The following is a 14984-nucleotide window of genomic DNA, read 5'->3' as shown; positions in this document are numbered from 1 at the left end:
ATTGTTCTGAGTGAAACAGTTTTGGAATAAGAGTTGTTTAAGTAAAACTACAACCTTCTTGTTTGTGATGATTAATGTGAATTGTCAACTTGATTGAATCAAGAGATGCCAATGATTAAGAGGCTTCTGGGTGAGTCTAGGAATGGTTGACATGTAAGATAACGAACTGAAGTGGAGACCCTTCCTAAGCATGTGCAGCACCATCCAATAGGACAGTGGCCTGGATAAAAACTGGAAGAACAAGGAAGCAGCAGCAAATGCAAGCCTGATTCTTCTTGCATTGGTTCTTGATTGCTGCTGCCATCACCTGAGGATATCAGACTCTCACTTCTTCACTCTTCCAAAGTGGACTCTGCCAGTGATTCTCCATGGAGTTTCCAGAAGCCTCAGTCTCAGACTAGGGTAGAATCGTTGATCCTTCCTGTTCTGAGGCTTCAGCCTCTTGGACTGTGCAGCTACTGGTTTCTCTAGCCTGCAGACTGCCATTGTGGACTATCCAGTTTCTGGTTGAATAAGCCAATCTATTAAATTACCTTTTCGTAATCATACTTCCTGTTGATTCTGTTCCTCTAGAGAACTCTAATACATGGTTATTTACACAGATTAGTGGGGAACTTTCGTTTCCTGAAATTCACACAACTTACAGTACTGAAGTGTTTCAGATAGCATTATCTCGTTAACACCTTGAGTAAGTTTCAAAAAAACTGGGTCTTCACTGGCTTTTGGTTGTGTTCTGGGGAATCTAACCCCAGGGGTGTTTTACCACTGAGTTACATCCCCAGCCCTTTTTAATTTTATTTTGGGACAAGGTCTCGCCAAGTTGCCCCAACTGATCTTGAACTTGTAATCCTCCTGCCTCACCATTCCAAGTTGCTGGAATTAGTCATGCACCAGCTCTCTTCACTAATTTTTTTCCATCATGGCCTCACAAATATTCTTTCCATCCCCAAAAGTGTAAGCTTTTTCCCTGATGCATTCCAATCTTAATAAAAAAAAAAAAAAAGACCACATTTCAGATTTTGCCTCCTTTTACATACCTTCATAAACATCCAGGCCATCCTGGTATCTTCAATAACCCAAACTCTCTTTAATTTTTTTGACACAAAAAAATACTATTTCATAAAACTTCATGAATTTCATAGCTTTCTTTCTCCACACCAGAAAAAAACTGGTGTCTAAAGGAATGTTTATGTTAATAACGGCATCCTTTTCCTTGCATTTTAGAAAATCAGGCTGATTGTGTCACACACAGATAAGTAAAAAATCCAAATAATTATTTTCCCAGTTTTTTAAAATAAGAGTATTTTAGTAAATATCTGGACAAAAATTTGCATCACACCTGCAAATGAAATGTTATTTCCTATAGCCTAACTGCCAACAATTTCAGGGAGCTAGTACAAGTAGCATCCACTGAAAAAGATTAATGCTTCTGCTGGACACTGTGGTGCATGCCTGTAATAACTGGCTCTGGAGGCTGAGGCAGGAGGTCTGTGAGTTGAAAGCCAGTTTCAGCAATTTAGCAAGGCTCTAAGCAACTTAGTGAGACCCTGTCTAAAAATAAAACATAAAACAAAGGGATGGGGACATGGCTCAATGGTTAAACACCCCTGGGTTCAATCCCCCATACCAAAAGAGAAAAAAGAGAGAGAGAGAGATCAACGCTTCTTACTCATTTCTCCAAATCCCAGTAAAAAGCCATACACAGCAAAAAGAGATATTCATCCTCAATCCCCAGAAATTTAGACCAAAAAGAAAGCCAAAGGCATATGACAATTTTAGACATACATTTCCTAGAAAAGGTGAAAGTCCCTGCCCCACAGTGTTCACCGATTGCCCCTTTCTCCTAGACAGACAGATGACAAAGGCATTAGCTAAATGAATCATACCCTCATGCCTACTGGAAACTACTTCCACAGACAGACAGACAGCTGATGGCTAAGAGATGCCTCCCAGCCACAATACTCAGTACTGTTGTAAAGAGTCCTGCTGTTTGACATCTTCACATAGACATTGGAAAAGGGCTACAAGGGCCCTGATTATCATTCTAAGCAACTTCACTACTGCACACAGAACCCACAATATTCATCAAAGAAAGCTAGTAGATGTCTCTTTTATTCTCATCCCTAGACCTGTAAGGGTCAATAAGTGGTACATAAAAGATATTTCACACAAAGAGGACAGTGAAAAATTATGAAAAATGAAACTCGGCCAGGTGCAGTGGTACACACTTAATAATCCCAGCAACTCAGCAGGCTGAGTCAAGAGGATTACAAGTTTAAAGCCGGCTTTAGCAATTTAACTAGACCCTAAGCAACAATGAGACCCTATCTCCCCGACCAAACAAATAAATAAACAAATGAATAAACTCAAAGCATTTCACAGAAACTTCAGAAGTATATACACTCACACTTGGGCCCTTCTCAGAGATGCCCAGCAAATCTTTGATGACTCAGGATCTGTACCAATTTGATCTATAAGTAAAATTTGGAAGAAAGAAGAATAGATGAGTGGACAAAAACACTTCATCTATCATAAACACTTACTTTATTCATTCTGAAGTCAGGATTTCTTCCTCCATACTAATATATCTTTCACAAGACCCTTAACTACTGTGTGATAAGGAGCTTAATCTATATCAATTTTATTAGTTTTAATAAGCCTCAAATATAAATTTATTTTTCTAGAATTATGATTACAAATTACCTGACATGTGAAGAGGAAGGAAGAAAAAAAAAGAACATAATTATATAATATCAAATGCTCACTAAGTACCTGGTGCTATGGTAAGTGTTATACCTACATTATTAACCTAACCAAGAGTCATTACTAGAATGTAATGTCATTCCTCAAGAAGCTTCCCTGACCACCTCATCTATTCTTTCAATACCTTGCTTCATTTTCTCTCTCAATACTATGGATATTGTATTATTTTAATTTATCAACTTGTTTATACCATATTCCCCCAGTTAAAAATAAAGTTATATACTCTGCCTTGTTCCCCGCAGCACCTCTAGTATTCTAACAAGAACCCCTTGATACACTGGGAATAGAGGGAACTGAGGCCTCAGGAGATTAAGAAACACACAAAAATAGCCCAACTAGGAAGTAACATTTGACTCCACATGCATTCCTTTCTTTCTTTTCTTTTTTGACAGTGCTAAGGATTGAACCCAGGGCCACAAGCATGTTAGGCAAGCACTCTACCACAGAGATATATCCCTATCCCTGTCTCCCTATTTTTATACTGTATTACCTAAGTATGAAAAATTCCCAGATTTCATTCTCAAAAATTTTCCTTTCAAAACAATATGCACACAACCTGATATGTGGTAAAGGCTGATTTAACATGACATCTATGTAGTTCAGCAAGAGAGGATTCTATCATGTGGCAGTGTCAGCAATCTGTCCTATGATTAATGAAGAAATAAAAGTCTAGGAAATGGGGTTGACTATATAAGAATATTGAAGAGGATATCTTAATGGGGATTAACTCCAGTGAATACTGAAAATGAGATCAGACAGAAATTTGGAGTTTAAGAGAATACTCTATGGGATTTTCATCTCCTTTCTAGATGCCATAAGGTCCGAGAAGGTAGAGGCTACCTCCTAATTGTATTCCTGGCTAGATGCATGCCTACAATCACCAAGACTTGGGGAGGCTGAGCCCAAAGAAGGATCACCAAGTTCAAGGCCAGTTTCAGACTTAAGTGAGACCTTGCCTCAAAATAAAAAATGAAAAGGGCTGGGGATGTAGCTCAGTGACAAAGCATCCCTGGATTGAGTTTCCTATTTAAAAAAAAAAAAAAAAATTAATTATACTGCAGCACCACTTTGTATCCTATGCATAAGGACTGCTACCTGTCAGAAGACTCTAGTTCATTATTGAAAGATTACTGGCCCTGCTCCTGCTTGTTCACTGAGCAGGGGTCATTTATCAGGGATCTGGGAGCCTTAGAGTGTTCCCAGAATGATGGGGGTTGGGTAAGATGTCAATAAGTAACCTTTCAATGCTATTGTTGTAAATGAGTATTTTCTCAGATGGGGTTCCAACAGAAAATGTGCCTAAGAAAGCTTGTTTTTACAAAAGGCTGCCCTAGTTCTATTTAATACTATTGTGTAGAGAACTGGATGCTTCAGATGAAATATTTTGTTGGAATGGAGAGAAGAGACGGTAAAGAAATATTGATATTTTTAAATCAAAGATTAAATAGTGCTGATACAAAGTAATGCCACTCTAGCAAAAACACATAAGAATAATAATACAGGGCTGGGGTTGTGGCTCAGTGGTATAGCACTTGCCAGGCATGTGTGAGGCCCTGGGTTCGATCATCAGCACCACATATAAATACATAAATAAAATAAAAGTCCATCAACAACTAAAAAAAGAAAAAAAAGAATAATAATACAAAAGAGATGGCATCTCCTCATTTATATTTCCACCACTCCCAGAATTTACTACTGTGACAAAAAACTGATACAAATAATATGCTTATGACTTAAAAAGTGTCCTCAAATTTGGATAGACTGTCTGAATAAACCATGAGCATACAGATTGAAATCTTCTTTATTCTCCTCAAAATCGGAGAGTGCTGGGGCTGGAGTTGTGGCTCAGTGGTACAACACTTGCCTGGCATGTGTGAGGTCCTGGGTTCAATACTCAGCACTGCATATAAATAAAATTAAATTAAATTAAATTAAATAATCCACTGGCAACTTAAAAAAAAAAAAAACACCTGGAGAGTACTGATTTAATCATGAAGCCTACGCAGTTCAGCAAGAGAGGATTCCCTCATGTGGCAGTGCCAGCAATGGAAGAAGAAAAATCTAGGAAATGGGGCTGACTATATAAGAAAATCCTCATAAGGAAATTTTATGGAGTACAGTTTGATACAAATTAATATTTGCTCAATGATTGGACATTGAATAGTCAATAAGAATCCTGTTAAGTCAATAAAAACCCCTGTTAAGAGGATATGGTCCTAAATGAGGCATTCTCTAAGGATCTGACAGTGCTTATACTACTAATAAGAAGTAAGCATACATTAACAAGTTTTCTAATTAATGCTTGATTTTAACCCATTCAGAGTATGTCATTTCTATATCCATAAAGACAGAATAGAGCCAAAGAAGGAAACAGTGAAATGAGTCATGCTGAGTGGAGCAAAGCTGATGAAAGGGCATTAGGCTACAGAAGAGGAAGAAATCTCATGTAATAACTACTTTTCTCTGGCAGAGCCTTCTTTTAAGATGCAATACCACTGTTAGGAAAAGGCAGTAGGTACATAAAAAAATCAATATTCCTGAGCTTCTTATTCCCACTTTACAGATGGAGAAACTGAGATACCATAAAGAAAACTACTTTCCCCCAAGGAAACACTGTGTCAAGGCAGATTCTATCTATTTAGCAATTCCTCACTCCCCCACCCCGACCCAAATCCCCACACCAAAACTACCAGGCAGGGTTCAATTAAAGATACAGATTACAATTCTAGGTGACAAGATGAATAGCTCCAGATGGATCAAACATAAGTTAAGTACAGATTTAGATTCACCAGCTCTGACTATATGCAGTCAAGGACTTGAATATGAAACTCCAACTGGCAAAGAACAATGATGAATGCAATGGACACAATCCATTCCTCTCTCCTCCCGATGGTCTTCTTCCAAAAGTAGCACATACAGGCAGGACCTTAGTGCCACAGAAGTTACTATCAGTGGAATTCACCTTTGGTCTGGGTGTGACCACTGACCTAGAATTGCTGTGCCAGGCAGTTCTTTGGGGATAATCAAGGCTCATTCTTTGCTTCAGGATTCCCATCTCAGCCACATTTCAGAGGGAAGCACTCTAGACCTGTCATCTAAAGTCTTTGGAACCCAGTCCAACCACAATTGGGCTCTAGTTTTTAAAACACTCTTTGTACCCATTAACTCTTCTAGAGAAACATTCCCAGACTTTTAAAAAGTTTCTCCTCATAACTGCTTTTTGGTTGGACGTGGCATGCTCTAAAGATACTTGATTTCTTGTACCTCTCCAAAATGAAATCATGTGAAACCCTCCCTACCAATACATTAAAAAAAAAAAAAAAAAAAAAAAAAAAAAAAAAAAAAATCCTTCCAGCATCATTTGACCGAAGTATAAAGCAACCTGGTTGGCCTCCATGCATCCGATGGCATCTTCCAAGAGTGAAAACTCCACGCAGACATAGCCATAGTCGTAACCTGGGGACAGCATTTAAATACAGACGGGAGTGGTGTTAGTGCCTTGCAAACACAAAAGACACACTTAAATCCCCTGTTTGTGAACCCCTTAAACACAAGTCCTCCCAACTAGCCCCTCCCTCCCCTACACTAGGCAAAACTGCTACCCCAAACAGAAAAAAGTACTGAAGGGAGAAAGTCTGGATGTTTCTGAACTTTGATTCATCCCAAATTGGCTTTTTTCTATTAACCAAGAAGATCTTTGCCCTCTTTAGCACTGTCGATCTGGCGAAGGTGCCCCACAACCGGGTAATCCCACAGAAAGTTCATGTGGGAACCCAAAACATTTTAACCACAGGCTGAATCTTCTGAAAAAACAAAATCAACAAGAACAGGAAATTATCCGGGGGAGGGGGAGGTATCCAGAGAGAAGGAGAAGCAATAATTGGATGTTATGCTAATAATCACCACTTTTCAAGCAGAAACCACCTTCAAAGAGAAATACTGACAGATTGAGGCAACTATATCACAGGATGTTTCTGGTTAGCAGGGGAGAGACCATGTCAGGTCTTCTCTTTGTTTCCTTCTATCAGACAACTCTTTCAGCTAAAATCTTTATGAAAGGAAGGAGGTATACAAGCATAAATACAAATACTTGGGTCCAAAATTGTGCTTATGGACAAAGACGAGTAGTGGGGCCAGCTGGGGGAAAGATAAAGGTGCTAGCAATCAAAACATGTTCAAAAATTATATACACTATTAGAGTTATAAAACAGCCTTCACCTTAATCCTGAAGAAGTGTCATCTGTAGTATGAGCCTACAGCTCTCATGACCCAAGAGACTGGGAAGTCATAGGATTTATAGGTTGCTGAACTCTGATACTAATTCATCCTATCATTTCCCTAATACTGCCTTCTATATGACTACAAAAATACATTTGTCATTGTAACATTCCACAAGTGGCTTCCACAGTTCCTCCACTACCTCACAGGATAAAGATATTCATTTCTAGGAGTGGCACTGTTTAAATGGAACATCAAGGAAAAGATGTGATTTGTTCAGATGAGAAATAAAACTTAGGCAAAGTAAAACAACAAAAAACCCATGACAATTTTGAACACACAGTATATATGAACAATAGGAAACTGAAATCATTGAATCAAGATATCAAAGGAAAAAAAAACCCTAGGGCAATAGAAAGTATAATTTGGCTGGGGTTACAGCTCAGTGCTAGAGCATGCTGAGCCTGCATTGAGGTGCTGAGTTCAAACCCCATACCGAAAAAGAAAAGGGGGAAAAAAGTATAACTTTAAGAATATCAAATTTAGCTGGATATAATTTAATCCTCAAATCATAAATTTGAGGGCAACCTGGTCAATTTGGTGAGAACCTATCTCAAAGTAAAAGAAAACGAAGAGCTGGGGATGTAGTTTAGTGGTAGAATACTCCCAAGGTCAATCTCAGGGACAACCACCCACAAAAATTAAATTTGATGAAATGGGTAGGATTCCTTGTTATGAGGAATGAATGGCTTAAAATGTTTTATTATGATAATGATAACTTTTCACTTTTGGACTTGTTAAACACTTCAAGTTCACTATGAAATGTTATAATGATATAGGACTATCCTTCCTGTGACATTTAGGAAGAAGAAACAAAAGCTACTAGAAATGTGAGCAGTATCTTAGGCTGAAAGATAGATTTTCTATCCTAATTTCAAAGTTTAGGCTAAAAGATTAGAACTAAGACCAACAGATTAAAATTAACAATTTGTTTAAATTTATCATAAAATCAGTCTCTTCTGATTAGTAACTCTGTGAAGAAATAAAATAAAGAAACAATGTACATATTTATACATATGTCATGAACGGAAATTGCTTTGTTATTTAAGTCCTTTCAAGTGAATTATCTTGACCAAATTCAATGAACACCTGACACATAAAATATTCTCCACTTTGTAAAGGATTCAGAATATTATTTGGAAACATGGTAGAAGACAGAACTAAAATAACTGTTATCACCAAATATCTACTGTGAACACAAAAGCATGTCCACAACCAGAGAAAGCGAACTATGGAACAAACAGATGTGCTCTTGAACATGTTGATTTATCTCTACAGAGTGATTCCAAGGAGTGCCCAGGCCAATAGAAACCAGCCCTCTCCATAGCTACTAAAATGTAAAGCATGAGAAACTAACACCAAATTGCCAAGCCTTAAGTTTCCTTCCTATGCTTAAAGAAGTGACTGCTATGGCCCAGAAGAATAAAGAATCTGTTAATAGAGACAGAGAAAAGATCCATGATGACATTCACATTTTGCTAAACAACAAAAACTAAAATTGCTGTGAAGGAAAACATGCACATCAACCCTATTATAATATTAAATTCATAAGCCCACCCACTCAATTTCTTCTGCTTGAAACTTTAGCTATCTAAAAAACCAGAAATTTCAGGTTTAATTATACTGCCTAATTTGCAGGTAAATGGATGGAACTGGAGAATATCATGCTAAGTGAAATAAACCAATCCCAAAAAACCAAAGGCCAAATGTTTTCTTTTATAAATGGATGCTGATCCATAGTGGGGGTGTGTAGGGAAGAAGAAGGAACTTTGGCTTGTACAGAGGAGAGTGAGGGGATTGAGGGAAGGTGTGGGGTGGGTAGTAATGTGAAGGATGGTAGATTGAGATAGATATTACTCTATATACATGTATAAAAAATTTTTAATAAAAAATTTTAAAAAACAAAACAAAATTTATACTGCCTAAAACTTTTTTAAAAAATGAAGTACCCAGAGCTGGGGATATAGCTCAGTTGGTAGAGTGCTTGCCTTGCAAGCACAAAGCCCTGGGTTCAATCCCCAGCACCACAAAAAAAAGCACCCAAACTTGAATCCATTCCATGTGTTCAAAACTCACAGTTGTTCCATGAAGACTTTCAGAATTGCCATAAGACAAAAATATTAAATAATATTTATGTAGAACGTGTTGGAATACGGCTCTTGAAAATTTCAGAACACTTTACACAGACTGATGAGACTATTCATGAGACTACCTTATGAGGTAAATATCATAAACTTCATTTTACTGATAGGGAAGCAGGCAAAGAAAGGATATTGTGCTCAAAGTCACCTTAATGGTAAGTACCATTACTGTGCTTTATATCTAGGCAGTCCAGATTCAAATGAATGCTTTTAACCATACACTGGATATCTCATTCTTTTAATAAGGTCCTAGATTAATTTAAATAAAGTGAGAGCCCAGTTACAGAAAGGGTCCCGTATGCCCGAGAAAAACTCCTTGTTGATAATTAAGAAATATTGAAATTAGCAACACAGTAGACATTCCCATTATAAAATATCAATGGCTGGCCAGGCATGGTGGTACGCACCTGTAATTCCAGAATTTTGGCAGAATGAGGGAGGATTGCAAGTTTGAACCAGCCTAAGCAACTTAGTGAGACCCTGTTTCAAAATAAATAATTAAAAATGGCTGGGACAGGTATGGTGGCGCACGCCTATTATCCCAGTAGCTCAGGAGGCTGAGGCAGAAGGATCATGCGTTTGAAGCCAGCCTCAGCAAAAATGAGGTGCTAAGCAATTCAGGGAGACTCTGTCTCTAAATAAAATACATAGGGCTGGGGATATGGATCAGTGCTCAAGTGCCCCTGAGCTCAATCCCAGGTACCCTCTCCCTGCCCCTCCCCCAAAAAAAGGCTGGGAATGTAACTCAGTAGTAAAATGCCCCTGAGCTCAGTCCCCAGTACAAAAAACAAAAACAAAAACAAAAACAAAAAAACCCCCGAAAAGGACAGGAAAAAATGAAGAAAGAATATATGGCAGAACCAGTGTGAATGCGCCTGAATAAGCAAGTTAAAAAGTATTCACACAAAAAAAATGAGTCTATTGGCTTCCCAAATTCTTCTGAAAAGACAACTAAAATGTCTTGTTATAAATGATGGCTATAAAAATTACATAACACTATGGAAAGATACTTGATATAGTATATTTTAAAAGCTTTACAAATGAATAAATCCTTGTGAATAATTACTTCAAGTGTGTATTTTTTTTTAAAGGACTGAAATTACATACAATGAAAATTAAATCTAACTCAGAGGTTAGAGACAAAATTCAGCATGTGAGATGAAAACCATGCACTATCAAATCATACTTGGAGATCCCAAGGTAAAGAACAACATACCATCTTTCAACATAGGTAAGTCCAATATTGCCAGTTTTTCCTCCAGCGTTGCAACAGATCATTTTTCTTTTGCCGACACCAGATGAAGTGGCTGGCTTGCATTTAAGGGCCATAATGTATGAAAAATATGTTGCTTTAAATAACAGAATCACAGCAAGCAAAGTAAATGCTCACACCCAGAGAAACTTGGAAATGGAAACCAATGGAAGCCATAGCTAAATCTCATCCCCACCTTCCATGATCACTCCATGAGAGGGAAAACAGGATGTCGGGTAGAGGGAGGTAAATAGGGTTTAAGCAAACACAAATGAATATGTAAAAATCTGAAAATGCATATAATGCAACACAACTGTATACCAAAATGATTACAATTGTATTGCTATAATAGGATAATCAGGGATTTTATTTCCCAAACGTAATTTTATAATTCACAGAAAAGGTTCTAGTAGGCAGAAGATATTCCACCTAGAGAAATATTCTAAAAACAACCCTATATTCTAAATTGCTAGGAACCATTTGAAATCATCAAATGGTAAACTTAGTGTTGACAGTATCACAAACAGATTTTTACCACAAACGCTACCTTTTCCTTCAAACGTAACTTGCAAGAAGACTGGTGGGCTAAAGGGTCTTTGGGCTTATTTATATGACTATTAAAAAGCATACCCTACTCCATTTTCTAACCTATTTCTTAAAATCTCAAAAGAAATATGAATGTTCCCTATACTTTTTGGGGGCAGCTAAGGATGAGAAAAAAGCAAGGAAAAGAAAATCTAAAATGCTAACATTAAAATTTCAAATCTCTATTTTCATTAACCATGGTTGCCTGTTCCCCCCAAATATATTTGTGATCAAAGCAAATCAAGTAGTTAAGGAGGAACAAGGTACAGAAAACAAAGACCTGATGACTACTATTCAATCCTATAACAACTTTTCAGTCTATATCCCTACAGAAAAGCTGATTCAGTGATGCTAATAAATATAAACCCAGATTGCTTGAGTTAATTGTTACCCTATAACAGGGCCACCTTTCACAACAATGATAAGAAATATTTGTTTAGGCAAATAAGACACACAGCTCTAACTTCAAACAAATCAAGAAAAGCCCAATTAACATAAAGAAGTCCTATTCAATTTCCTATTAAGAGCATATTGGTTGGGGCTGGGGTTGTGGCTCGGTGGTAGAGTGCCTGCCTAGTATGTGTGAGGCACTGGGTTCAAGTCTTAGCACCACATATAAATAAGTAAATAAAATTAAAAGGTCCATCAGCATCTAAAAAAAATTTTTTTTAAAAAAAGAGCATATTCGTTGACTTTGAAAAAGTCCAAAATAGACACATCAACTACAAAATGTAAAGGAAGAATCAGAATTTTTAAGTACAAAGGCAGTAGGGAGATGATATTTATTGTACTGACAGCTTTAAGATGGGGAGAAAACACTTTTATCCTGTAAACAAGGAGTATTATTTCTATGGGAAAAAAGCTTTAGAATATTTAAAGCACATTAAAAGTCTTAGGAGAATAAAGAACCTATAGATTCCATTTTCCTAATTATTTTAAATGATAATACAGGTTTTTTAAAAAAAAGTAAAATATCAGGTTAGAGACTTCAGCAAACACCAAAACAAAACTGATCCAAGTATCTGAATTCCCTTCAATGGAAACAATACAAGAAAGAAGGCTTGTATCCAGGATTTCCAGTAGGTACTTTGCTCTGTTAAAACCTCAAGTGAGGGGCTGGAGTTATGGCTCAGTGGTGGAGTGCTTGTCCAGCAAATATGAGGTATTGGGTTCAATCCTCATCATGACATATAAATAAATAAATAAATAAATAAATAAATAAATAAATAAATAAATAAAAAGGTACTGTGCCCATCTACAACTAAAAACAATTTTTTAAAAACCTCAAGCAAACATGAACCTGGCAGCCTGCATAATAAAAATTAGGAAAACATCTCATTTATATGTCAAACTATCATCTGGGAAGAACAGAATTGGTACACATGAAATCCATCACTTTAACATCTTACAAGCATTTTCAATTTTCTCCCACTCAAGTATGTACATAAGGATTGCTAGCTTAATGATAAAACAGTTAAAACAAGCAACTGATGATTACTTGAAAACTACATATGATTCTATGTTATTTAGTTCTCCAAACTCTGCCAATGTGTTGTTTAAAGTATTAAAAAAAAAAAAAAAAAAAAAGTTTGCTTTTTATTTTTATTTCAAAGTCCAAATTAATCCTAGGGTCATTTCATCCTTATGATAGTTTCCTAGGCCCAAGGTAACATTTGTTAGGAAATTCTCATTTTATTCAATTTATTCAATTCCTTGGCAGTAGCAAAATGAATGGCAGTGTCTATTCTACATCAAGAAAAATGGAGAGTTATGAGCTAGGCTATAGCTCAGTGGGAAAGCATTTGCCTACAATGCACAAGGCCCTGGATTCAATCCCCACTGCCACCAAAAAGGCGGGGAAGGGAGAGTGGGTATTCTTTGAAGAGCCAGTGATCTCATTCAACTTACTTTTTAAGACCTTTATTTTATTCATTTATTTATGTGTGGTACTGAGAATTGAACCCAGTGACTCACACATGCTAGGCAAGCATTCCACCACTGAGCCACAACCCCAGCACCCCCTCATTCAACTTTTATTCAGATACACACACTTACACAGAACCCTGTAGAGCAGCCATAAGGAATAAGAGAAGAATAAGAGTCCTTGCAAATCTGTTTTCTTCCCAGTCAAGAACCCTTCAACCTGACAGGAATAATATTACAGGCAGGGAAGAAGGATCACTGAAGAACACCATCAATATTGCTACAAATTGCCCATACAGAGGTACCTAAACAACTGAGGTCCCAGATTAGGGACTGGGTCTTCTTTTCATTTCTGTATCCCTAACCCTAGCACAATACCTAGCACACAATGGTGGTCAGTCAAGTTACATCTCTCTGGATCTGAGTTATTCCATATATAAAGGAGCAATAGTGGCAACTGTTTTGCAGGGTGGTTTCAGGGGTGCAACAAAATAATATATTTAAGCATCTCATTGCTTCTAATTATAAAGCACTATCAGGGACCAAATATCAGACTTCTGTGTTATTGTTTCTCAAATATGCCCCAGTTTTAGTATTTGAAGCTGGGAGGCATCATGAATTTCTTTACCAATTTCTATTATATACTAATAATGTACCTGTTTTCCTCATAGGTCACAAAGCTATTTCATTTTGACTAGGAAGGAAAATATGACCCCTAAACATTAGTTCTCATTGTCTCCACCCTAGCACAAAAGGAAACTTAACACGATCCTAAGACATCTTGAGAAGACTGTACAAAGGTATTAGTAGGAAGGTAGTTTGCTTAGTATAAGGGCAAGTCACACTGGTCTAGTTACTTACTATTCTCGAAGTGAACTACCATCCAGAGAGGGATCAGACAACCGGCATTCTCTGAGAATTCAAACTTGACCAGACCACAAAGTAAGGTACATAACACTAACATTGCAGATGGGCTATAAAGCAACCCCACTGGGCCACTTATATCCAACAGATAACCAATGCTCCTAAAGGCACTAGGTATCAGCCACATCCAGTATTAGGGTCCCCATCTGTGGTTGTCATTTGGTCCCTGTCCCTAGTTCCTGGCACAGAACTCCTAAAACCCTTGGAATTTCCCAGGTTGATAGAAGTACCTTTTTTTTTCCCCCCTGCTAGAATCCAATCCTAGTAGACCCCTATCACTTGGAATAAGGACTGGTTACCAGGGAAGGGAGAAAGGATAGGGACTTGAGTCAATTCCCACAATGATTTAATTGATCATACCACACACTGAAATGAAACCTCCATAAAAACCTTCTTTACATAAAGTTCAGAGCTTCCACACTGATGAATGTACTCACATACTGGAAGGATGGTGCACCCTAACTGTGGGAACACAGGTTTTTTTTACACTCAGGACTCTTCTGAACCTTGTCCTATGTTCCTATGTTCCTCATATGGCTACTAATTTGTATCCTTCATCTTCCCCGCTCCACCACCCCAGTACTGGAAATTGAACCCAGAGCCTTCTACCACTGAGTTACACCCTCATCCTTTTTATTTTTATTTTTAAGACAGGGTCTCATTAAGTTGCTTAGAGCTTCACTAAGTTATTGAGGCTGGCCTCAAGCATGTGATCCTCCTGCCTCAGCCTCCGGAGTCACTGGGGTTACAGAATGTACCACCACATCTGGCTTTTCCTTATCTTAAACTTAAATGTTTCCCCAAGTTCTGTGATGAGTCCTAGCAAATTTCTGAATCTGAAGGAAAATTATGGGAGTCATCAACTTTGTAGCCAAGTCAGATAAAAGTACAGACAGCCCTGAAACCTGATACTTTGGCAACTGGTGTCCGAAGTAAGGGTTTTTTTTGTTGTCGGTGAGGTTTTTTTTCCCCCTGTTAGAATTCAACACAGGGCCTCACACAAGCACTCTAAAACTGAGCTACATCCCCTATCCCCAATAAAGGTAGTCCTGAGGGACTGAGTTTTTAAGAGTTTTTAAGAGTTTTTAACCTGTGGAGTCTGAAGAATGGGTTGATAT

General features: G+C 37.6%; 1 protein-coding gene across 4 annotated transcripts in view; it reads right to left on the bottom strand.

Moving 5' to 3' along the window:
* The window catches only part of RBM6 (RNA binding motif protein 6), a 99219-nt gene that overhangs the window by 40065 nt on the left and 44170 nt on the right, over positions 1 to 14984 (bottom strand). For all 4 annotated transcript variants that reach the window (XM_079155466.1, XM_079155465.1, XM_079155467.1 and 1 more), the window contains one exon: positions 6146 to 6219. In XM_079155466.1, coding sequence (XP_079011592.1) covers positions 6146 to 6219 — 74 coding nt within the window. The remainder of the gene's footprint in view (positions 1 to 6145; positions 6220 to 14984) is intronic.

This window comes from Sciurus vulgaris (assembly GCF_902686455.1).
Source record: "Sciurus vulgaris genome assembly, chromosome: 10".
Lineage (NCBI taxonomy): Eukaryota > Metazoa > Chordata > Mammalia > Rodentia > Sciuridae > Sciurus > Sciurus vulgaris.
This window is presented reverse-complemented; position numbering and strand designations above follow the sequence as displayed.